This window comes from Phlebotomus papatasi, chromosome 1 (assembly GCF_024763615.1).
Source record: "Phlebotomus papatasi isolate M1 chromosome 1, Ppap_2.1, whole genome shotgun sequence".
NCBI lineage: Eukaryota > Metazoa > Arthropoda > Insecta > Diptera > Psychodidae > Phlebotomus > Phlebotomus papatasi.
Genome location: NC_077222.1, coordinates 96,960,048 through 96,984,905, shown reverse-complemented (window position 1 = coordinate 96,984,905; position 24,858 = coordinate 96,960,048). Strand labels below are relative to the sequence as shown.

The following is a 24,858-nucleotide window of genomic DNA, read 5'->3' as shown; positions in this document are numbered from 1 at the left end:
AAATGGCCATAACTCCGGTTCTAATTGTCTGAATTTAAAAAGTGAGGGCTTTTTGGAAAGCTCTCGTGAAATGCCACTTCCCCTTCTAACATCGCAAGTTCATAAAACCACCGCTAGGGGCGCTATTATTAAAAAGAAAATTTTTAAATCTTATAAGTTAAATAACTCAAAAATTCCTTATGCAATCGGGCTGAAATTTTAGTATGTTGTAGCCGTTGATTATACCTATCAAACAAAAAAAACCTTAAGTTGATCCATAACCCCTGACCCGAGCTATAAGGGGTCAAAGTTCGAATATTGACCGGCCTCTATCTCCGGTTCTAATTAACATAGCGACCTAAATTTTACCTTTTTGGTTTCGTCTCGATGAGCACTTTCAGATGGAAGTTCAAAAAGTCACCACAGGTGGCGCTGTGATAGCGTCAAAATTCATCGAAATTCAAAGTCACTTTTCTTAAAAACGGCATTGTGCAAGTTAATGAAATTTTAGTATGTTGTAGTCCAGTCTAGAACGTTTCCAAAATGGTGCGTATGTGCGCTGTGGTTTCAATAGAACCGGAGATATGAGGGGTCAAAGTTCACAAAATTCAAAAAATCATATCTCCGGTTCTATGTGACCGATTTTGATGAATGAGGGCTTAAACGAAAGATCTCATTAAATGCTACAACTTTCTAAAATATTTAAACTTCGTGGGACCAACACCAGGGGCGCCACAGTCAAAAAACGAATTTCAATATCACATAACCTCAATTATCTCGACTGTCGCTAAACCGATTTTGATGATTACTTCAACATAATTGTAGAGCACATTTGTCTCTACATTTCGTCCATACATCATTTTCTACTTAGACTACGCTATCACTCCGATTTTGCCGTTTAAGTGTGAAAAAATTGATTTTTCCAATAATAACGCTTTGAAATCACTCAGATGCCAATTTGACTGCCTCTACTCCACAAAGACACTTAAAATATGGTTTTAAATGGAAAGTCCCACAAAATACAACAATTCTTTGATATAGTTGAAGTTCAACAAATGACTACTTGGGGAACTCTGGATGAAAAAACGAGTTAAGAAACAAAAAACCTCGCTTATCTTGGCTTCTGAGTAATCGATGAGATCATGTTCTATAGGAAAATTATAGAGTACATTCTGGTCTACATTTCATCCATATATCACTTTTCTGTCAGTTCATCCAAATCCTTGATATTTTGGTTTAAATACAAAATTTGTATAATTTCACGAATTTGATTCAAGATAACTGAATGGCGACTCACAATTACAGCTCTAAATCGAATTTGCATGCACTCCGAGTTAGCTCACGTTAAGAATCTCACCTACATAAGCCGGTTAGGATTATCTGTCCCTTTAATAAGACTAACAATTTTTTAAATACACTTGATGTTGTATTATAACAGGACATTTGTTGTGAAGCCCATTTTTCAGTCCTAGAATTTCAAAAACTCTGAAGGTACAATTTGGAAATCTAGCATAGAATCTTGAAATTTAAAACTTTTACAATTTCGAGATTTTTATAAAATTAGAAATTTTCAGAATTTTGATCAAATATGTAAAGTAAGAAGCCTGTGAAGAAGTACTTTTCTTTATCTCTTTGTTCATCTGAAACTGGAAGGAAATCTCAAAATTCAAAATTAAAATTTGTTTAAAAGGAACCTATTGCACTCCATGCACATTCAAAAAAATAATTAACTAAATTTGAGAATAAACTAAACTTTATTTGAGTCATATCTTCTACTCACATATAGATTTCCAAAAACATTATTAAGAAAACCTAATTACTTTTTCTAAACTAGAAATAGTATAGTTTGTACAAAATATTTATTTTATTAACATTTTGAAATTTAATTTATAATTGCAAAGTTGAAACAAGTTACTCAAAAAGTTTGTTTCTATAAAATTATTGGATTAAAATAATTGTTGAACAAATGCAATATTTTGTTACTTTGAAAACTTTGAAAATACCACGAAGTGAATTTTTCTTCCATTCTACATAGACTATTAATGAAATTTTCAGTAAAAATATTTGCAAGTTTAAACACAAAGAAATAAAGGAAATAGTTTTGCTGTTAAAAACCTAAAATCAGGAGCAGACTTAAATGAGCTGAAAATGCTATAATTCACCTCTTAAAATATTTTAAGCATGAAGTGTTCTAGAGAGTTTTAAAGTCTTGCAGAGCTTTTCATTTTTACGTTCTCGTATTTTTACTGCTCGAACTCCACAGAAAAAGCAATATAGTAAAATCCTTCAATTTTTCCACCCCCAATATTTCCCTTCCGCCCTACAGGGACATATATTTTCGCAACATATCTTTAAGTTTTAGATGATTTTTAATAAATGATGTTACGCTGTTTGTCAGCCCGTCATTGTGTTAGGACTGTTACAAGCCAAACGGTTAGGGATAGAGCCTTGGACCCTTCGAAGGACCCCCTCCTTCTCAACGATAAGACAACCTCCATATAATTAACATGACCGTCATGTCTACCAAGACGTGTCTTTGTCCTAGAAGAAGTTAGGTAGGTGAACAATTTGGCCTTATACGGAAAGACCGTTGAATCATTTCCTAAGGATATTTCAAGGTTAAAAAGTAAAAAGGCTATATAGAACGAATTTATCCACCGAACGGGGACATGTTTGGGTTCGTTTGAAAGGTCTTGGATTTTTTTACAAAACTGAACCGGCTCCACTCGAATATAATAAAGTGGATGAAAATATACATTTCTCAATGAGAAATATTATTCTCATAAAATTCTTGAGATGTTTCCTAGATATTTAATAGACAGATATTACTTCCAAGTATTTTTATACAGCAATCAACTTCAACGGGATAAAGATTTAACCAGATTTAACAATATGAGGCCATTAAAGCTTAAAATGGTGAAGAGCACTTACTGTATCCTGTATTTATGGACCTGAGATTATTTTAAATAGGCAAACTAGTTAATAAACACCTAGACTCAAAGACTTAAGCACCCCAAGGCTAAGCTTATTAACATTATTGGAGTCTCAATATTTATAAGTTAATTTCTTTTCCGAGAAAATTTTATGGGTTATTTACTAAATTTACATAATAGTTGAAAAGAGGCTAAAGAAAGAAAATTGAAGTCACTTGGCAAGGTAAATGAAGATAACCATATACAGCACTGTGATCGAGTTTGAACTCTAAATTTGTGAAATTAAGTACTCTTAGAAGAAAAACATTGTTTCTTTCTTAAATTATTTTTCTCTTCAAAAGTGTCTGAGCAATCAGGATCAACAGGAATTAATAAAGACCCTTATTTCGTATCAAAAAACATTCTAATCCAGAACAGGTAACCTTCAAAAATTAGTAGTATTCTAAAATTCCAATTTTCCAACCTAATAAAATTCAGGAAAAATTGTCACACTTCTCCCTGATATTTATCCACTTTGAGATTCATATTTAAAGATGGAAAGTTATATTGAATTTTCTCGTGGAAAGGCAACGAAATTGTTTGCAAATATTAACATAGGTCTACTCCTAAAACCCTAAACTAATATCAAATATTACTCAAAATGATTTATTATTTCAATTTGCTCAAGTAGAAAAGGTAATTTTCTCAATTTTCTGCAAAAAAAACATTTTATGTCCTGAAGAAAATCAAAGTAGAATCATAAAAGCTCCAAATCACTGACGCTTTCCTGTCTTGCTCTCTTTGATAAGCTTTGCTGTGGTGGGCTTCAGAGTTTCGGATCATTTTCGCCCAAAATCTCATTTTATGGCTACAAAGTGTTTGATTTCCGTACCATGGCAATCTCTTTGATTGATTATCGACCCAGTATTTCTGTGGAAATTGTGTGTGTGTACCTCACGGAATTTTATGTCCTATGCCGAAATTGATTTATCAAATTATGATTATGAAGCATTGATTTCTTGGTACGTGATTCCACGAGTTGAACACTGTTAGCTATTTTGTGGTAAACCGGGGGAGAAAATTCAACCCGGTTTTAGTATCGTTGGGATATAATCAGTTTGTAGGCTCGTGCAAATGGATGTATAATTCACACACGATTTAGTAGTCGTATTGTTTTATTATCCACTACGCCAATCAACCCATCGAGAGGTCCCCTTCCGAAAACGTGTTCAATTCGTGTTTATGTAATCAACTAAATCGTGTAGTTCGGGTTCAGGTCAATGATAATACCATCATAAATATATTGCAGAAGAGAAAAGCTCCAGCAGAGCTTTATTTGCTATCGACAGCCTAATGCAATATGTTTAAATGTTGGTGGATGAATAAATCTTTGCCGAAAGGATGTCCATTGGGGATAATAATTGATGAAATAAAACAAAATGGAATCATGGTGAAATAGTGATGAAAATCGCATCGAACATGTGAACGTAAGTATTAATTCCAACTGATGGATTTAATTTTTCTCCATGGGACTCAAAGTATATCGATGAGCTTTGCAAATTGATCAGCCACAGGGGTATAATTAACTCAATGGAAATAAATCTATTCCTCTGGATTTTTTTTCCCTTCAACAGAGCTTCAAGGAAAAAAAAACAGCTCTAACAAATATTATCCCATATAGCACTATGCCCCAATTTTCTATCTCATTCTCAGCCCTCATATGGCCCAACGACACCCTCCCCAACCCCAACTTTACGGTCTACTGCAACCCGGAGTGGAAAAACATTCATACACAGAAACCTCAGCCGGGAAGGTGAAGTTTTCTTGAAACATAACTTAATTAAATTTTAACCATTCATTATGCTTTTTGCTGAAAATTTTTCTACATGTGTGCTTACCAACGCAGAGTGGGAAAATGTGCAGAAATAATGGAAAAATGTTGTTTAATTTTTTTTCACGAATTTCTCGAAAAAATAGGCTAACGGAAAAAATAAAACTAAATCTTTCAACGAATAAATTTTTATGGCAAAGCTTTCTACTCTTTTGTACTTTGCATAGCACAAAACACAATTTTTCATTTAAAAAATTTTATTAGTACGTTTTTTGTTTGTAAATTAGACTTAACTTCGCTGTTTCTGAACAGTAAATAAATATTTTTTATAAAAACTGATGATTTTGCAAATATGTGAAATAATACTTAAATTTGTATGATATCATCATAAAGTTTCTTTTTTAATTAATTTGAAATACAATGCGCTTGCCTTCCTATGATTTTATTAGGGAAAAGCTTTCATGCTCCGCACACACTCTGGCTCCGAACATTTTAAATTTTCCATATTTCTTTAATTAATCTGACCGTAAGTGTGTGCCAAAAGTTTGTTGCCTAATGTAATATTCTGAAAACCAGATGGAAAGATGATAGAAAAGAATTCTTTTTTAATTTTGCATTTTGCAAATTGGTTGCCTGTAATTCATAGATCTTATCTATATTTAAAAGAAATGAATTTTGTTTCATACGAAATATTATATATTTGTTTTTCAAAAACTGATCATTTTTCATAAGCCAAAAGTTTGTTGCCTCATTTTAAAAATTTACTCAAAACGGTCAAATACGTGCAACTAACGTCTTGTCAAATAGTTCTATTTTGAAGCTGTATTATTTGAGGGGCTAATAGTGTATTTGCACAAGTTTTCAATAGGCAATATTTGCATATAAAAAGTTTGTATGACAAATAATATGAAAAATTGTATTTCTTTTCTTTTTGTTAATTTTAAAGTTAAAAATGACAAGTTACAAGAAGTTAAGGGAAGGAAATTGTTTAGGGATACTACAGGAAGGAATCTGAGAATCGTAGATTAGAGCAAGTGACACTCAAATCGTCCAGTTTTTTCTCAGTGGAGATAGGAAAAATTCCTGCATCCACTCAGAATCGAACTGGAGACCTCTCGTTAACTAGACGAGTGCTCTACCAACTGAGCTATTAGAGGCCACATGCTCTGCTTGACTTGCTACACGACCTTAACCAATTGCACTGTGCACTAAAATCGCTTACTGTCGGGGTTACGAGATTTGAAAACGGTAGGGGAAGTGAGGGATGGTTCGCACGCTTTTTGGAAGTCAATATTCAAGATTTTTTTCTGGCTGTACGGTAAAATGGACAATCAATTGCGCTATACCACAAGAATCTCTGGTCTTTTAAGTTTCTATGCGTCCCTCATTCACTGCCGTAAAATCTGTTCCTTTTCCTGGACAGGAAAATGAAAAAAGTATGATGATTTGTGCGAACCTTGCCTGTGGAGGCAAGATTCACACGATGGGTTGTTAAGGTTCGTCATTGCATTTTTTCCTGGAATAGCTCTTGCTTACAATTAAAAATTATTTACCGATTATTAGATTCAAGTTCCACGAATCCACGGAAACCATTATTTCACTAAAAGAAGGTATTTAAAACAGTTTTCTTCTAATTTTTCTGAAGCACTGTTTTTCTTGCAAATTTATGTCGAACAATCGACTGAAATGTGAAAATTTCAAATGTGACAATCCTAAAAATTTATCAGCTGTCTTTTCTTCATTTTCCTTTTCCTTTGTTTTCCTCTTTGAGGTTATGTTGTGATTTTAATCTGCTGGAGTTGCCTGATGAGTTGGCGAACCATAACACTTTAAGTGGTTGAACCAATACGCAGTGTAGTATTTAGGATTTTTTCGCCACTCGGAAAATAATTTTCCTCCGATGCAAAAAATATTACGTAAATATCAACCCAGATTAACCCTTCATCTATTGGTGTAAGTGATTATTTCTGAAAATCAATTTAACTGTGAGAAATCACACGAAATGTGAGTCATCAAAATTTCCCATTTTAGGCCATTTTTGCATTTGTGATTCTAGAACCTAGGAAAGAAGGGCTAGGTTACCTATTTTTGCAGTGAAGATGAGGTTTATGATTATTTATCTAATGCCTAAGAAATGAGGAACTAGCACTTTTCAAACAAAGAGAAAACTCGGATTGTTCGAAGGCTTGAGCGTGCGAAGCATCCCTCACTTCCCCTATGGTAAATAAGTTCGTAAGATTCTCACAAGGAAAGAATCTGCTTTGTCATTTGTTTAATTTGATGGAAAATCATGAGAGGATATACATAAATATACTTGATTAGTCACGAGTACAACTGAAAAACTCTACTGGTAGGCTCAGGTTCTCGACTCAGGAGGTTTGATAACTGAATTTTAAGTATCGCTTATAGTGATCTCATTATATCTGCCTCAAATATTTAAATTCACTTGATTGTTGAAGGAATACAGGTCCCTACTGTTACAAGATCGGAAATTGAAAGTAAGATTTAAGAATTAAAATATTTTAGTTTTATAATTTAAGTATTTTATCTTTAAATTTCAACTAGCCTTAATTCATATACTGTAGCACTAAGGCTACAGACCTACACCGGAACATGCTGGAGCGCCTTTAATCGTAGTCTCCCGGAATAGAGCCTACATTGCCCTTCCTCGGGAGCTCACGCATCCGCCTATCAGTTATATCAGATATATCAGTTTTTCGTTCAAAACATCGTAAAACATTATCTGAATACACGTATAATTTTTTTCATCTCTGTAATGACTGATTTTATGTTTCACTGTGTCACTGCAAGGGTGCGTAATCATCGATAAGCCACTAACAAAAGACTAAACCTTCGTTTCAACGAGGACTTAGCTAAGTCTCCAAATTTTTGAGCTTAGCCACAATCTGACCTTTTCAGACTATAAGTTAAGCGCTAAGTCTCAGCCATAATTCTCTAGTCTGAAGCCCGTACAAAACAGTGTGGGGGATTTCATATTAGAAATAAATTCCGAATTACCCTAGTTAGTTTAAATTTTATTTTTTCTTAAAGGAAATTAATCTTGAATAAAAGGCCTTCTATGTGAAACTGCCTTACTCTCCCCTATGTATAATTATCATGTTAATAGAAATTGAGCGTCATTTCATAGTGAATAGAACCATACTAACATTTTCTTATGTAACACACCGATTGAATTTTAGGAAAATGAATTAGTTAGCACGAATGTTATAGCAGGAGCCTCTCGACATTTCATTTTTCCACACGTTTTTGCATAGATGCACTGAAAATTTTTGGCAAGTTTTTTCTAAAAGAGAATTGACTTATCAGTCTGATATATTTCGAAATCGTGCATTAAAAACTATATAAAAATACATATTTCATAATGTTATCCAAAATAATACAAGAGCTACGAGCAAATTTCTTTAAGATGCGGTGCAATATCTGCAAAATTTTTACAAGGAAAAATGAAAAAAACAGCTTCACTTTTTATTAGGCTTGGTAAGCCAAGCCCCTGATTATAGAGAAGGCTTTCAGGCTTCGAACTTAATCTGGCTTAAAACATTGCACATTTTTTCCATGTTCTTTTAATGAATCTGATTAAAATCATTTCAGGAAATGTGTGACTTAAATGAACATGGTAAAAATATGAAGTGTTCGAAGGATTCGAAACCGTGTACGAAGCCTGAAAGCCTCCCCATAATCATTTTATTCTCATTATCATCTTTTCATAAAAAACAATGCATATTTTAGAAGAGTATCCTTTCCGAGTTGATTAGACTTTTAATCATACTGTCTCTACGAATTACGCCACTGAAGTTACTTAAATATGCCACGTGCGTATCGCATAAGCCTTTCAATCACCTTAACATTCTTATATTGGAAGTTTTCCTTCCTCCTGCTTATTGTCACATCTTGTCGAATACCTTAATATTTTCCGTTTGGGCCTTATAGCTCCGAATCCGGAAGTAATCGCTGTGCGGATGGGTATTATGGCTTATCTCTGTCCACGTTGTGTCTCATTATCTCAGGTGACCAGTGGACCGTAAATCCTGCCTTAGTCTTGGCAGGTGTATCAAAAGAGGTCATCGGATGTTTCCTCGTTTTTTTTTTACCGTGTGTCCTGAGCTTTTGGATATTGAATGTGGGGTTTGGTGCATCAATTTAAGAGATTTTTAGGGGATGGTGGGGTAGGGTGGGTAGGGTATATGGTCTTATGAGGATCTAGCAGAGTTGCCAAATTTTCAGATGGTTCATTTTGATGGTCTTTCCAGGCCCGTGCTCCGAAGTTGACTGGAAATGAGGGGAAATTGAGAAGAGTCTTCCAGTCTTTTGACCATGTTTATGTATTATGTTCAACATATACTACATAGTCTCTGTCTTTATCACTCTTGGCACGGTCTTATAGCGTATTCGCTCCCTTTCTCTTTTGGGATTTGAAAGTGTATTTGTGGATATTGAGCTGTGTTGGACAAATTCTGGGAGAAATGAAGAGAGACACTGGTGGTGATAAACCGGTTTCATAGGTTTCCAGTTGTGAATTTTGTACTCTCTGCTTTAGTTTACGTCAGCTTCTCCGCGGAAGATGTGTTGGTATATCGTATCGATTGTTGAATTTGCTCGGGCCTGACTTTGCTATATATATTCCCATTTAAAAGGACCCCCTAATCATGATTTAAAGCCATCCTATTGCATCAACAGATACTGAAGGTGTACAGTGGTGTCGGTTGGAGTGATAACGCGTTAAATTGTTTCGTTTGCTTAGAAATACGTGTCCTGTGACAAATATTGAGGATACCAGTGATTTTCTTTTTGGTTTCGTCGTGACAAAAAAAAAGAAGGATTGTTTTTCCTTTTTTTTATACCTAGTGTCTCAAGTGGTGTATCTATTTGGTGTTCACAACTCCGATTTGTTAACCACTCGAGATGGTTATGTGAAATGATTCAAAAGTAAATATACCAATCTTTTTATCCTCATCTTGAAAAGTTTTTTTTTTGTTATGGCAAGTTAAATTCCGGAAAAACCCTCATTCAATCCTAAATTTAAGAGTTTGGGGTTTTCGTCCTAATACCCCTACCTAGGGCCTTCCGTAATGGTCAATTAGGAAATGATGTTTAGAGAATGAAATTGGATCCATTTGGTATTTTTGTTGCTTATTTCTTTTGGGATTCAATCTATAGCTATGTGTTTTTTTGAGAGAAACTACTTGTTCGTGTCAGCAGAGTCAAATAAGCTGGAGATGCTCGGCAAAGTCGAAATGCAACTATTTTTGCCACTATTGCTACTCTTTATTATTTACTTACTTACCTGTTTCCTTCAAATAAACCAACAGTGCAATTGTGAGACCAAAAAAATAACAAAACCTGAAGAAGTGGAAAAGCATCAGAAATTCTGTACCATCGACCTCGCCAACTTTTATAGCTCCTCTCACTGTGCAAAGAGTATTTTACATTTTATACTCCAACTCCAGATTCCAGAAAGGTCTTATATTTTATTGCCATTTTGCCTGAGTATATTCTTATATGGTGCAATGTTTTTGCACATCAGGCCAATATTACCAACAGTTTGGTATCAGTCTTATTTCTTAGCCAATTGCACTACGTGTTCCAGTTTTGACTGTATTTGCACAATAAATGAGAGGATATAGGGGGGGAATTAGGATATACCCCTACACCGGTTGCCCTATTGATCCATGACTCCACTGAACGTGATTTCTATGGGATGATACTTAAGATGAAAAGCCATAAAAGCGTTGATGGGATTTGACACTCTTCTCATTTTGCATTATTATACCGAAGGATCCTAATCTACTGTGACACTTATAAAAGGAACTCTCACGTGGAATTGGTATTCATAATCGTGTGCCCTCGCCTATGTTCTTAACGTTCTTTTGCAACATTATTGCCATCCCTCATTGTCGTAAATGAGGATAATTTTAGCAATCTCGCAGTCATCAGAGATTGTCACAGCATGAATATTCATAAAAATCCTTATCAGTTATGTCCCCTACACCATAGGACAACCATTCATCCTATTCCTCATTCAGCGTGCGTGCACATATTTTCTCTTCACACATTCACTCACTTTTTTTCCACCGACTTTCATCCAAACAATGAGGGGTTAACAATTGTAGAACAACACCGAGGGTGCACAATATCATCCCCTGAAGGACATACAAAAAAATATATATAACATATTGAAGGAGTTTTACTGCCGCTTTCAATTGCTCTCTGTCAATCATGGGTGAAAATGAAGAGTGTCAGTTTGATTGTCCACCGTCGCTCTCCATTCATCAGCTGCGGTTGGAAAATTAATCGGGCTGTCCTGTATGCGAAACCTATAATTCAGTACTATGACGCTATGTCAATAATTCACGATTAAATGTCGATTGGAGTTTTTAATGCACAAGATACACCCAACATTAAATTATCCAGTTGAACAGCCAGAACTTCACATGAAGGGTTCAACCTGGCACGGGGGGGTATAAAACTTGGACCTGCAGCTCGTTTGCACCGGCAATGCAATCGATCTCCACCTGTCGCTCACGAGGCCAACCGTGTGCCTCTCAATTGCAGAGAGAGAGAGGGCCCAAAAGAGCCAGCCGATGGCACCAATTAAGGGCCAACTGACCGAAACTTATAATCACAGTTGCTTTCCCTCTATATCACATGCCAAGTACTTTGGTGGTCTCGCTGTTGCGCCCCACAGACCAATTCTTGCGGCCCCATGTTTGTTTTTCCAAATCCTACACGAAACGGATGTTCACTGTCAGCAATTCAATTGAATTTCTGGCGGAGCTGGAGTTATCAAAAGAATGTTTTCGTTTTTATTTTTCTGCTGCTGAAGTGAGCGAAATCTTTCCTTAAGCACTCTTAAAGCTATATTGTTGCTTCCGATGTTGTAAAAGCTAATCTCAATGGTATCAGCTTTCATTTGGATTCCTCTGAATGGAATTACACCGGTAGCATTCACAATGATTTTGAATACAATTGCTCTACCTCCTGGCTAAATATTGTTTATTGAGCAGAAAATTGAAAAAGAGATGTAATGAGCAAACTATATAATTCTGGGATATTTTAATTATTAATTTTCATTTAAATGAATATTGCATAGTTTTATGTTTCTTCAATTTAATAATGTTGTTGTCGTAAAAATAGTCCTTTATGACAGCACTCATTGTTAAAAAAGACACTAAACTGACTAAACTATAACATTACACATCACAATTTATTTGCGATAAATACCTTTAATATATAATTCCATCAATTTTAGTCCCGTTGAATTCATTAATTGACTAGAGCTTGAAAATATTCTAAATATTTAAGGCTTAGCCAATTACAGACCTCTGATGGGACAAGAATATTTTGTGGTATTAAATTATTTATCTTATAAAGCAGACCACCAACGAACGATAGTGTTCCTCAGACCGTCAAGCTTTCCCGGCATTGTTACTTCAAAATAAAATGAATATTTACTGCTCGAACTCCACATAGAGAGCAATATAATAATCCCTCGATTTTTGCACCCCCGCCCCTCAAAATTTTCACCTTCCACCCCCCGGAGACCACTTTTCTCAACAAATCTTCACGTTTCAGACGATTTCTGAGAAATCGTCACGCTGTTTGCCCGTCTATCCGTCTGTCCGTTCGGTTGTCATCAGCTCTAGAGGCCAAACGGTTAGAGATAGAGACTTGGGACCTTCGGAGGACCCCCCCCCAATAAGTCGACCCAAGGATCGTCAACATGCCCCTCATTTCCCCCCACCCCTCCCCTTCCCAACCAAAACTATGTTTTATTGGGTTTGCTAGAAAACACGTCGTGCGATTTTTTTCATTTCTGGATATATATGTTTTAGAGATTATCCAGGCGAACATTTCGTCCATATACGAAAATACCGTTGAATCATTCCTAATAACGGTTTTTCAAAGTCAAAGGTTAAAAAGACACTAGAGTGCGCATTTATCAAGCAAATCGTTGAAAAGGTCTTGGAATTTTCGACAGAAGTAAACCGGTTTAATCGGTTTTGAATCGGTAACGAACCGGTTCATAATCGATAATAAAAAATTATCTGAAAGGCAATCCTATTACTTTTAAAACTATTTTGAGGGATCTTTTGAGACATTTATGAATCGGGTCAAATCGGTTGAGAACCGGTAAACTGTAAATGATGCGAAAGTACTTTTGCGATATAGCATGTAAGTCACGAGTTTGAGCATAGTGCAATGACTGGGACGCTATGCCACCCCTTTTAAATTTTAAATTCTTATTTTTAGAATTTAATGTATCAATCAAGATTAAGGGAATCAAATTTGAGCAGTACTCAATTTAAGAAATTTTGTCGATGGCACACATTTTAACTCAAGAGGAACTACCAAATTTCGCCCAGTTTGCAATTTCGGCCAGTTTGCAATTTCGGCCGCTTCATATTTTCTCAGAATACTACAAGGTTTTATTTTTTCGTGCTCTTGAGATTGTTACAATCCAAAGAAGTCAAAAAATTGTCGCATCTACGAAAAAAAACAATGTGGAAAAGCCATTAGAAGAGTTCCGGAAGGACAAGAGACTACGAGAATCAGGATGGCCGAAATATTACCACAAGCCATGCTTATAGACATTTTTCTTTTAATTATTTTAAAATTTATTAATAATAATTGTTGAGAGAACAAGCACGATAAAATATTTACATGGTTTCAAAGAAGCTGCTAAAAAAGAAGTAGGGGAAAGCGCCCTACCTTCGGACGACTCATACTGTGAGCAATGTATTCTATTCGATACGTTCTTAATTAATTCGACCCATTACAAAATTCTATATTAATAGATAGTCCAATGTTTCAAATTTCCTGAAAAGAGACATGCGTTAAATCCATTTCAAAGATAGACAAAAAATATACGCTGTTCGCTGCTTGAGTAGTCCGAAGGTACAGCGCTTTCCACTACATGCATCCATTCCGAAATTTGGTACAATTCCCCTCGTGAAATTTAATCCTTTGCAGTTTTGCCTTTTACTCTTTCAAACGGATATATGATACGTTTGCCTCTTTTTGTTAAATAAAAATTAAATTTAAAACCCAAAAGAAAATTGAAATTTCAATTTAGATATAATAGAAAGAGACAATTACCTTTGATTTCATTTCTAATGGCTCCGGCACACCTTTTAGATCAGGAAAATTTCATAAAGTCGAAATTCACATCCCTTTCCTTCTTAAAAGCTTTGCATATGTCTAATTTACTCTTTCGTACACTTCTTCTTCTTCTTCTTTTGAACGTCACATCAAATTAAATTTAGTTCTGTAAAATTTCGAGTCCAAAAGATTGGGATAGACTTATGCAAATCTTTTTAGGCATGCGAATTTTGATTTCATGAAATTACACCGAGCTTAAAGGTTGTTTTGATATAAGGTAAAGTGCCCTCGAGTCGACTGGTTTCTCGACTCGACCGGTGGTCAATATTTGAATTTTTAATAGTAAATTTCTATAAAATTGTCGCTGATTCGTATTTATTTATGGAATAATTGACCTATTAATGTTAGATCATACGCCAAATATTAGTACAAATATAAATAAATTGAATAAATAACTCTATCGGTCGAATTGAGGGACCAGTCGACTTGAAGGCACTTTACCTTATGTTCTTTCACCCTCAAAGCCTTGCTACTAATAATTAAATTTTTCATTTTCCTTATTTTTCGATCGACTACCTATAAAGTAGCCGTCGAAGTAAAAAATTTTTGGGCATTTAAGAAAATAAAAATGATTAATTTAATATTCAATTTATTCAATAAAATATTTAATTATTGCGAAAAACACAAGATTGATCAAAAATAGCTTTAAATTCTACATAAATAGGGGGATGTGGGGCACCTTTTAATGTGATGCATATTTGAAATTGGGATTTATCACTTATTTTTAAATTAAATTTACCCTTAGCATGATATAATTTAGCTAAACAGTTTGATATAGCTCAGTTCTATTTAAATATAGAAGGAAAATCCAAATTTCAAAGCTACCCCACGTTCAAAGGTGCCTCGGGTGCTCCACTACCCCCTATTGTCAACAAATTTGCAACTTATCGCAATTTACCTTTCTCTAAAAATTTTACCGTAATTAACCTTCAAAAATTTACGATATTTATTTTAATTAATAAATGATCATTATTACTAAAATTATTACCCAAATTTCTGTAGCTTATCATAAAAATTCTATATCTATTTCTATTTGAACATCAAAATTGTATAATTGCTCATTCAATATTTTATTTTCATCGACAAAATTAATAAAATTGTTAAAACAAATTACAAGATTAACCTTTAAATAAATACCTGAAATAACACAATTGTATTTAAACTAGATTTATTTATTATATTGTCAAAAGTCGTTGACCCTAAAATTATTATGGAATTAATTAGCGAAATCTTGTTGTATTTTAAGTACCTGTTTATTTTTTTGAAGACAGCTTTTTGCACAAAATAGGTATAATAAATGTGTTTATGAATTAAATTAAAAATCTCATTAGGTAGAATAAAGACACCGCTTCTGGCCAATTGTAAAACAAAATATATATGTATTTTGTGACTAATATAGTTACAATGTTGTTTATATAAGTGATTATTAGAAATTATCCAAACTTCCTAATTATTTCTAAATGCTGTAATGTAGTTATAACTTTTTCCTCTAATTTTCAAGTAAGACTTAATATGAATATATTTCTTATGCAAGCACAAGATTTCGCTAATGAGCACTGAAAGAAGGTTTAATAAATTCACAGGGTATTAAATTACACAAAATCAGAGTGCATTGAATTAACAAAGTACATTTTTCCTATTTTTAAAATGCAAGTGTATAATCAGGTCCTAAGAATATCAGTATATAAGAAATATTTTTTGATATAAGACTTGATAAATCTCACCAAGATAAGGATAAAGGTACTCGAATTACATTATAATTTATAGAGACAGATTATTCTTAGTTATTAGTTCAATTTTCAATATTTCTGCAGTGTTCGAAAAGTAAAGGATTGCTGAATAGATAAATTGCTTTTGAAATATCTAAAAATTTTCCACAATGAATTATTCGAAAAATATGTATATAATCTGCCCTACACAAATTTCTAAAATTGGGCTTGTCAGTATAAGAATAACAGGTCAATTCCTCTACTGTTAATATCTTGGTAGGGGAAAGTACTCTCCCTTCGAACGTTCATGCCTTCGAATAACGTGAGTTTTCTTTTATATTTTCCTAAGAGACTTATATATTTCTATTAAATATTAGTTAGCTTATCTACAATTATTAATAATTACGTGATAATTATGTATAAATATCTTAGGGAAGATAAAAGAAATTCACATTATTCGAAGGCATGAACGTTCGAAAGGAGAGTACTTTCCCCTAATGTGAATTTTCTAATAATGGATATGCCTGTATGTCCTCAAGAATTCAAGTAATGCAAATCTTAATCAAATATAAGTTTCTTTTAAATTAAAGACAGTTTAAGTTTCCATAATTAAACCATTTGCAATAAATTCTGCAAAAAATCTCGAATAAGTCGAAATTTTGAATGAGTTAAAATCCCGAAAAACCAAAAGTTCGAAAAGCCGAAATTCAGAAAAATCAAAATCCCGAAAGTTAAAATCCGAGAAGCCAAAAACGGTCAAAATCCTGAAAGGAACGAAATTATATGGTGGATTAATGAGTAGAATAATTTCCCAAAACACCGGGAATTTCCCTCCTCCTCCAGCAAGCACAAGATGTAATCCTGTGAGTAGCTATGACACTTTTAAGAAATCTAAATTTCGGCTTTCGGGATTTTAGCCCATTTGTATTTTAGCTTTCGGGATTTCGGAAATTTCGGCTTTAGATTTTGGATTTCGGGATTTTGGCTTTTGAGATTTTCGTTTTTCGAAATTTTGGTGTTCATGATTTTGACCCATTCGGGATTTTGCCATTCGGGATTTTGACTGGAACTCATTTATAGGAATTTGAAGGTTGAAATAGACGCTAAGGTAGCGATGACCGTATGGACGATGAGAGGATAAAATCAGGAATCGTAATAAAATTCAATTCAGATTTTATTACTATAGAATTATTAGATGATTAAAGCAATAGGTGAGAAAATAATTAGAAGGCTATAGCCCTAGGGTCCAAGTAGACTCAGGCTCATCCTCGAGAATACTTAGCCTGTAAAACTTCTCAGTAAAGATTCAGTTAAAAATATTTATGCAAAGAGTTTCTAATCGATGAACTTAACGGTCCCTAAGACCATCTTCAGACTAGAGGTTTAGCGCAGTTCCCGGGGCTCTCAAAACCTTAAACAGCAACCGATTGTATTGATTTTTCAAAATGTAATAGGTCATTTGCCCTTAATAATCCAATTCTAAGTCAAAATTTTCCAAAAAGTCTTGACTGATAAGGTATTAGAGAAGTTACGCCATATGGCTAAGCCTTATGCCGGTTTCAGACTGGAGGTTTAGCTCACTTACCGAAGGTCTCAAAAATCTAAATAACAAGCAATTTTATTGATTTTCCAAAATCTAATGAATCATTTGCCCTTAATATCCAATCCTAAACAACAATTTCTTAAAAAATCATGCCTGATAAAGAATTAGAGGAGTTAAGCCAGATCTTAGGTCTGAAGCCCGTATTAGGTCTGAAGCCCGTATAAGAGTAATTACGAAAAGCAATATTTAGTCAAGTGAGTTTTGTTCGAAATTGTCCAAAAAATGACCTTTGTAATTTTTTATAAATAATCTGGTGTAAAATAAAAATCCATGCCCTTTCTAGCCACTGAAGAATGTCCACATCGGGACCGAAAGCTCTGGTCAAGACGAAAAAAGTGTTTTCATCTTAGGGTGACCTTTTTCACTGGCGAACATAGGAAAGTCCCTCTCAAAGTACATTGCGCCAGTTCATCATCATTTATGAACTTAACCGTCAGTGTATTAAAATTTAAGATATATCTTTACTGCCAAATTTTACAGGATTCGAGGATCGGGTTGAATCTATATGGGTCCTCATATTAGATATTGTTTAGTTGCATCCATATTTTTATAGTCGACAGAAATTTAAACAAAAATTTATATATAAAAAAATATTTCTCTATTTTTGATACAGTCCAAATTTATTTTTTAATAATATATTTCCCATTTTGCTCTATATTCAGCAACCAGTAATATTTACATTGTTATAGAAAGAAAAGTACATTATCGAAATTGTTTCTTACTGGCTAAAAGGTGTGCCCTCCACCCTAGTAAACATTCTTTCGTTGATAACTATTTTGTTCTGCTCTTCATGAATGAAGGTCTTTAGCACATTCCTAATAAACGGAAATGTTATGAAGCAAATTAAAGTCTTTTGCATCTAAATTCGAGCTAAAGCAATATTTAAAAATTTTTAACAAACCATAAAATCTGGAAAACAAAGCAAAAAAAAAACTGTTCACAAGTCATTAGAGAGCAGAAAAATGTGTAATAGCTATAATTTATTAGTAACATTTACCTTCAGCAGCGATATATCATTGTGATCAAGACTGAAGCCTTTTGCGCGGAAAACAAGCTTCTGTATAATTTTATTTTTCAAAAAAATATACCAAAAAAAATAAGAAAGAAATCCAGTAAAATGTCTCAGGTTGATTCATCCACTTGCATGTTGTTGGATGTTTGAACAGCCGTGCAGACAAAGGAAAAACCACTTCTTTTTTGGGCCACGCAAGACATTCGGAATCATTTACTCACCATTATTTCCGCCCACTGTGTACATAGGCCCGGGATGGGGTAATGGGGTAATGTTTGTATGCCGTATAGCACAGTGTTCCAGTGATAATTTCACACCTGGTTAGCGCTATTGAATAAATCATTTGTATGCAAAGTTCTTGAGATGATGTATCGCCTGGGGAATTGGTAATTAGTCTCTGGCTAGTGCCATTGGCAGGGAGGATTGTCCAGTATTTTCTGACAGGATTCAACTCTGTGCATTTTGTGGATGGAGAGAGGCCGGGTTCGGCTTTGGGGTGAAAGGCTTTTGCGATTAATCACTGAAGTGAAGGTTTCTGCCAGAACGGATCGATTTTTTTGCCTCTCACCGCTCCGAGTGTCTCTTCACCGTCGATTTTTGGGGGAGATAAGGAATAATAGGCTTTTCGGGACGCACCACCACCTTAGGCAAAATCCTTACATTCGACGACCGTATATCACACAGAAGCGATATAAAATTTATCACATACCCCGCTCCCTTTCATTTTATACATGGAAAATAATTAATTAGTGCTCCACTTTCGTAGAAGAGACACGCCAAATTGAATGAAACCAAGGAGGTAGTTATCTTGCCAATTAAAATGTCAAAGGAATAATTTATAATTAGAGAATATTTCATAGAAGTTTTTGAAATCCTAAATTTATTATTATTTTAGTTGGAGATTAAATATAAAAGAGCTCAAGAAACATTATTGCCATTCTCACAAATTGCACACTGATAAAGGAACCCCGGACTTCTATAAGCATTATACCTAAACTTCTTGTTGCATGTAATCCTTTAAAAGATCTAATTTAAGATTTTTCAAAGTATTGGCTCTAGTTATCTTCTAAAGCACATATTTTGCTTCTTATGCCCTAGACACATTTACGACTTAAGCCGAGAGGCGACTTAGTGAAAAATGATGGAAATGCACTTTAATCCTTTAAGGACGATTGGGTCACCGGTGACCCAAAAATGACATTTTTCCTACGATCTTCTAAAGTTATGTTTTGCTCTAAAAAGTCAGAAAAGTGATTTTTTCTGACCCCCGATTTTTGACCTTCTCGTCCTTAAAGGGTTAACCATTATTTCTAATATAATTACGCTAAGCCGTCTCTCGGCTAATCCTCCATTTCTGTCGAGGCCCTTAAACTCTAAATTGCTGACATTACCCCTTATAAGTTGCACGGTACTAAGCGGTTCTGGGACTTTATCAACATTTCTGATAATGATTTTATTAAGGGTTCTAATGAAATATTATTCACAATATATTCTTATTCGATGTTTATAAACTTTAGAGAAAGATGCAATAATAAGAACTCAAAAAACTTATAATTGACCTACAAGACTATCTTATTTACAACAACAATTTTATATAATTCTTTAAATTATTCAAAAAATTAAATTTACATTCAAGTTAAAACAAGAGTGAAATACTTTAGTCTATTAAAAATATGATATTACTAATTTTAATCAAGATTAAGGAATTTGCGTAAGAGTTTCAGTGAGAATGCGTAAATTAGCGAAATATGGTGAGCATTTTACGGTTAATATGACTCTGCCCTAATTATTCAATATTTTTTTAATCAATTATTTAAAATGAGTCGCGAAGCGTTGTAGACTTTGCAAAATGTTCGGATTCATGACTTAGTTACTACACCTCAAGAGTACTTCCGCATCATTTACCGTTTACCGGTTCCCCACCGATTTGAATCGATTCATAAATCACTCAAAGATTACCCAAAATAGAATAAAGAGTAAACTCCTCTACACATTGGGAACAATTTTCAACAAAAATTGAATTTTTTACAGAATTTTAACGTTTCCACTTACAGCGATGCGAACGATTTCCATCAAGAGATCGATTTTTGATGAAAATTGCTCACAATGTGCAGACGTCCTAATAAAATTGATTTTAGGACAAAAATTATTTGTTGGTTCATAGCAGATTTGAACCGATTTATAAATCACTCGAAGCATTGTCGAAAATATCTTATGAATAATAGGGTGAAGTGATACAAGTTGGACATAGTGTTACAAGTTGGACAGGGATTTTTTCTTGATACAGTGCTAAATTTTTTAAGCACAAGGAACCAAATTATGAAAATAAAGCATTAAAAATATACAAATGAAAATGATGTACTAAATTTGTCAAAAAAAAAGCCCTGACCAACTTGTACCATTGTCCAACTTGTACCACTTTACCCTACAATTGAATTTTGGAAAAAAAATTTCTTAAGTGTTATGAATCGGTTCATTCATTACTGATTCGTTATCGATTGGAACCGTTTCAGACTGATAAAAAATTGCAAGATTTTTCCAACGCGCCGGAAGATATAAGAAATACGCTCTCTAGAGCCTTTTTAATCTTGGACTTTAGAAAAAACGTTAAAAACGCGTTTTCGAGTAATCCAAAAAAGGGGAAAAATGAAGGGTATGTTAATGGTCCTAGAGTCGACACTTACAATGTGGCTGCCGCCGACTTATATCTATACGAACCTCATTGGGAAAAAGGCAGAAAACTTGAATTACGAATACAGTAGAGTCTCTCAAATCTGAATTTCTCAAATTCGAACAACGACGTTTGGATTCAAAATGCCAATTGTGGGGTTATCTAAAAATTCGTAATCTGGATGAATGAAAATCATATTTATGTGCTTCTTCCTGAATGTTTACATACATTATGATCGTATAAAATGAAAAGTAAGTGTGTTGCTACTAAGATTTATGAGAAAGTACGGGAATTTAATTCAAAGTACAATTTAACCCTTTAACGACGAGACACTTTTTACGGACTGAAACTCAACAATAAAAATTAAACTGAGAAACATAATCAATGATAAGTCTTACATCTAATCTTGGGAAGTTCAAAAGAGTCTGATTCAGTGTATTTTGCGCCTCTATGAACGATAGGGATAAAAATAGCCCAAAATTTTAAGTAATTTTTCTGACAATATTAATAAATAATAATTTTCGCTTTAGTGAAAAATATTACGCATTAGTATTGTAGTTTTTATTGCCAAAAGGGTTTTGCTTAAAAGAAAAATTAGAAGTATAAAAAATAAATAAAATCAATTATGAATTTGAGAATTTAAAAATTTACCATTTTTGAGCTTTAATATTTACTACATAGCAAATAGCTAGAGACTTGCAAAAAATATTCTAGATTCCTTCAACCTTCTACTTTACTATTATGTGCAGACATAAGAAAAGACTTAATTTTAGGTAGTCAGGAAAAATTATTTTCTTTATGGGACACACGTGTTTCAATCGTCCTTAAAGGGTTAATCTCACATAAATTTCGTTAGTTCTTGGAAAAATCGTTCGAATTTGGGAGGTGAGAAATGTCAAAAATACCCCCCGAGCGTTCGAATTTAGAAGACCTACTGGTAGTTCATTCGAATATTCTTTTCGATGTTGACCGCGAATGGAATATAAGTCAATGGAGGAATTCGGTCTGGTTTATATTCTTCGAAACAAAATTTCCACATTGACTTGTACTTTATTCGAATATTTCCATAATATTTGACACAAATATTTGCACAACATTGTTTAAGAATAATGTTAAATACGGGATTGGCAAACGCTGTCTGGAAATTCCGAATAAAAAACCACTTGAAAAATATTTTTTACGTTAAAGGTCTTATAAACTTACGTCATACTTATTAATACTATATAAATTTACATTACAAAGTCCCATATTGCTAGGGGGAAGTGGGGTACCTTTGAATGTTGGGCAGCTTTGAAATTGGGATTTTTCTCCTAAGTGGAACTGAGCCATATCATAATGTAATTTAGCTTCTTAATCTATTTGTGCTGCTAAATTATATCACGATAAGGATCAATTTTATTTAAAAATAGGTGAACTTCTGAAAAAAATTTTATAAGATCAATAAGAATTAAGGCAAACTTTTGGTTACTTGGGGAGTAATATCCATAATTTTGCACACATAAATGCTTGAGCTAAAGATGCAGAAAGTTAAACATTGATTTTTCTATCTGTTTCAGTGACTTGGGCAAAATTCCGTTTGAGACTTGAGAGACTCTCAAGATCTATCCCGCGAAATGCTTCACGATGGTTAGGGTGTGAGTGAGCTTAGGGACTGTTGAAGTCAAGAACTCAGCAAGAAGGTTCAGAAAGACACGCGGTATTAGAAGTGTCTTGAGAGGAATCTGACAGGGACAGAGGTAGTGATGGCAGTCAGCAACATAGTTTGTGAGTGGTTGAAGGCTCTTGGCCTGGGTCAGTACGCCGAGAGTTTTCTCGACAACGGGTACGATGATCTTGAGATCTGCAAGCAAGTGGGTGATCCCGATCTTGATGCCATTGGTGTGGAGAATCCTCAGCATCGGCACAAGTTGCTCAAGTCTGTGCGACAGCTGAGGGAGAAGGGAGCTGCCAGTGTATACTTTATGCTCAACGATCCCGATGGATTGGCAGAGGGACTGGAGGGCATCGGTGGCAGAGAAACCCCACCGACAACGGAATTGGAAACACTCCTGCGCCAGCAATTGCAGACCGACTCCATCCGATTGACATCCCATCCATATTCCACGCCGGTGAGTGGTCTCAGATTAATTCACCTTAGTCATACAGTGAGGCACATTTATGTAGACACAATACACACACATTCCTATTCAGGATGTGTCCATTTTCCCCCGAAATTGCAAATTGAGATGGGATGGAGAATTTTGGGAGCTCTCAATAAATTTCTGGGCCATTTGTCTAGACTAGACTTCCATTAGAGAAAACGATTACATAATGCAGAAGCTTTCAACTAAAATACCCAGAGAATGGACTTCTACAATATTAGATTGTTCCTCAGGCTAATATGATTTTGTATCACAGAATGATTAGAAACCATTTAGATGCAATTGACTTCGTCTTCAGTATCAGTGCTAAGCTGTAAAACTGAATTTCTAAATAATGACTACTTAAAATTCTATTTAATAATATAGATATCAAAAACTTAAAAATCTATTACAGCAAACGAAAATCTAACACACTACCTACGACCTACACCTCAATAATAGAGGGGAAACTCTGTTTTTTTTTCACTAGTTCTGTTTGTGAAATTTTAGTGTAAAATAAAAGTGATTTCATAAATAAGATAACAAAGGATTCATGCCCTAATTCCGCTCAAAGATTATAAACTCGCTTAAGAGACAATTTGAAGCCTTTTTATACAAAATATAGTTTTAAAGTGTTAAAAATGTTCTGAACTATATTTAAAACGAAATATTTTGAATTTTGGGTTACAGTTTGAAGGTTATGTTCAGCATAACCTTAGATTCCTAACCAACGTTTTAGCTAAATAAGAGAATTATGCCTTAGGTGAATTTAAAAACCTATTTCCTTTTGCAGACTATAAAACTACTTAAAATTTCCTAATGGAATATAAAAAAAAAAACTTTTTAAGTCTATTAGTCTGTTTAAATCAGGGAAAAGTGTCTCAGATAAAAGGAAAATTGTATGTTCTACGTGATAATTTGTATTGAATTGTTTTGATAATTTGAATTGTTTTATTTATTCATGCCCATATACACAAGGTACATCGTAGGACTATGCATAAATTCTTTACTTTTTATTTATTTATGGTTTATTTATTCTTTATTTATTTTTTATTTATTGGTTTTGTTTACGACTTAATAATCGCAAATTTAAAAAAAAACAACACTAGCCATTCCTGCCTGTTAACATACAAGAATCTGTTTATTTACGACGTTTTACTGAACTGCCAAAATACTGGTTTCAAAAATACTCTAGAAAATCCATTCTTATTTAGGAACTTTTGAGCGTTTTCATTTAAACATTATAATGTACCGCTTTATATCGTGAAATCACACTCCGCTTTTATTGATTTTAGGAGTGTAATTTATTATCTAAGTTTTGGTTTTAAAATAAGGGATAGTAGGGTTATAGTTTTTATTTACTTATTTAGATCTCTTGGTTCCCAAGCGAACCAACCGATCCGGGATCAGTTGCATTTGTGAGGTGTTCTTTATGAACAATTTTTTGACTTCAAATGACTTCATCACGGGTTAATCATTATTAATCCGAGGATTTTATTCATTAGTCCCAATTAACTGACCTATCCATGCCCATTATAGAGACCTTTGGTTTTGAGGCAAGCCATCATATGGATGATTTGGATAGAGGCTCTCCCATTGAAATACAGGATTCTGATATAAGATTAAGTCAAATGCTTCAACTGATGTCAAGTGGTTTAAGGACTATGGATTTTACCGATTTTGAAAAATACCAGCAATGGCTTCTTATTTAGAAATTCTGGATTTTTCAGAACTATAGGTCCGAGGACCACTCAATAAAATACCCTTCCTGAAGCATTAAAATTTGCCTATGGGTCGGCTTAAACCTTTATCGGTTTCGCTGAATCCAGGCCATTCCTAAG

General features: G+C 34.0%; 1 protein-coding gene across 3 annotated transcripts in view; it reads left to right on the top strand.

The window, feature by feature from the left end:
• The first annotated feature begins 9,278 nt into the window (after positions 1-9,278).
• LOC129809922 (uncharacterized) overlaps positions 9,279-24,858 on the top strand; it is a 184,716-nt gene continuing 169,136 nt past the window's right edge. For all 3 annotated transcript variants that reach the window (XM_055860069.1, XM_055860068.1, XM_055860067.1), the window contains exons 1-2: positions 9,279-9,669; positions 22,454-23,005. In XM_055860069.1, coding sequence (XP_055716044.1) covers positions 22,640-23,005 — 366 coding nt within the window. In that variant the 5' untranslated portion in view covers positions 9,279-9,669; positions 22,454-22,639. The remainder of the gene's footprint in view (positions 9,670-22,453; positions 23,006-24,858) is intronic.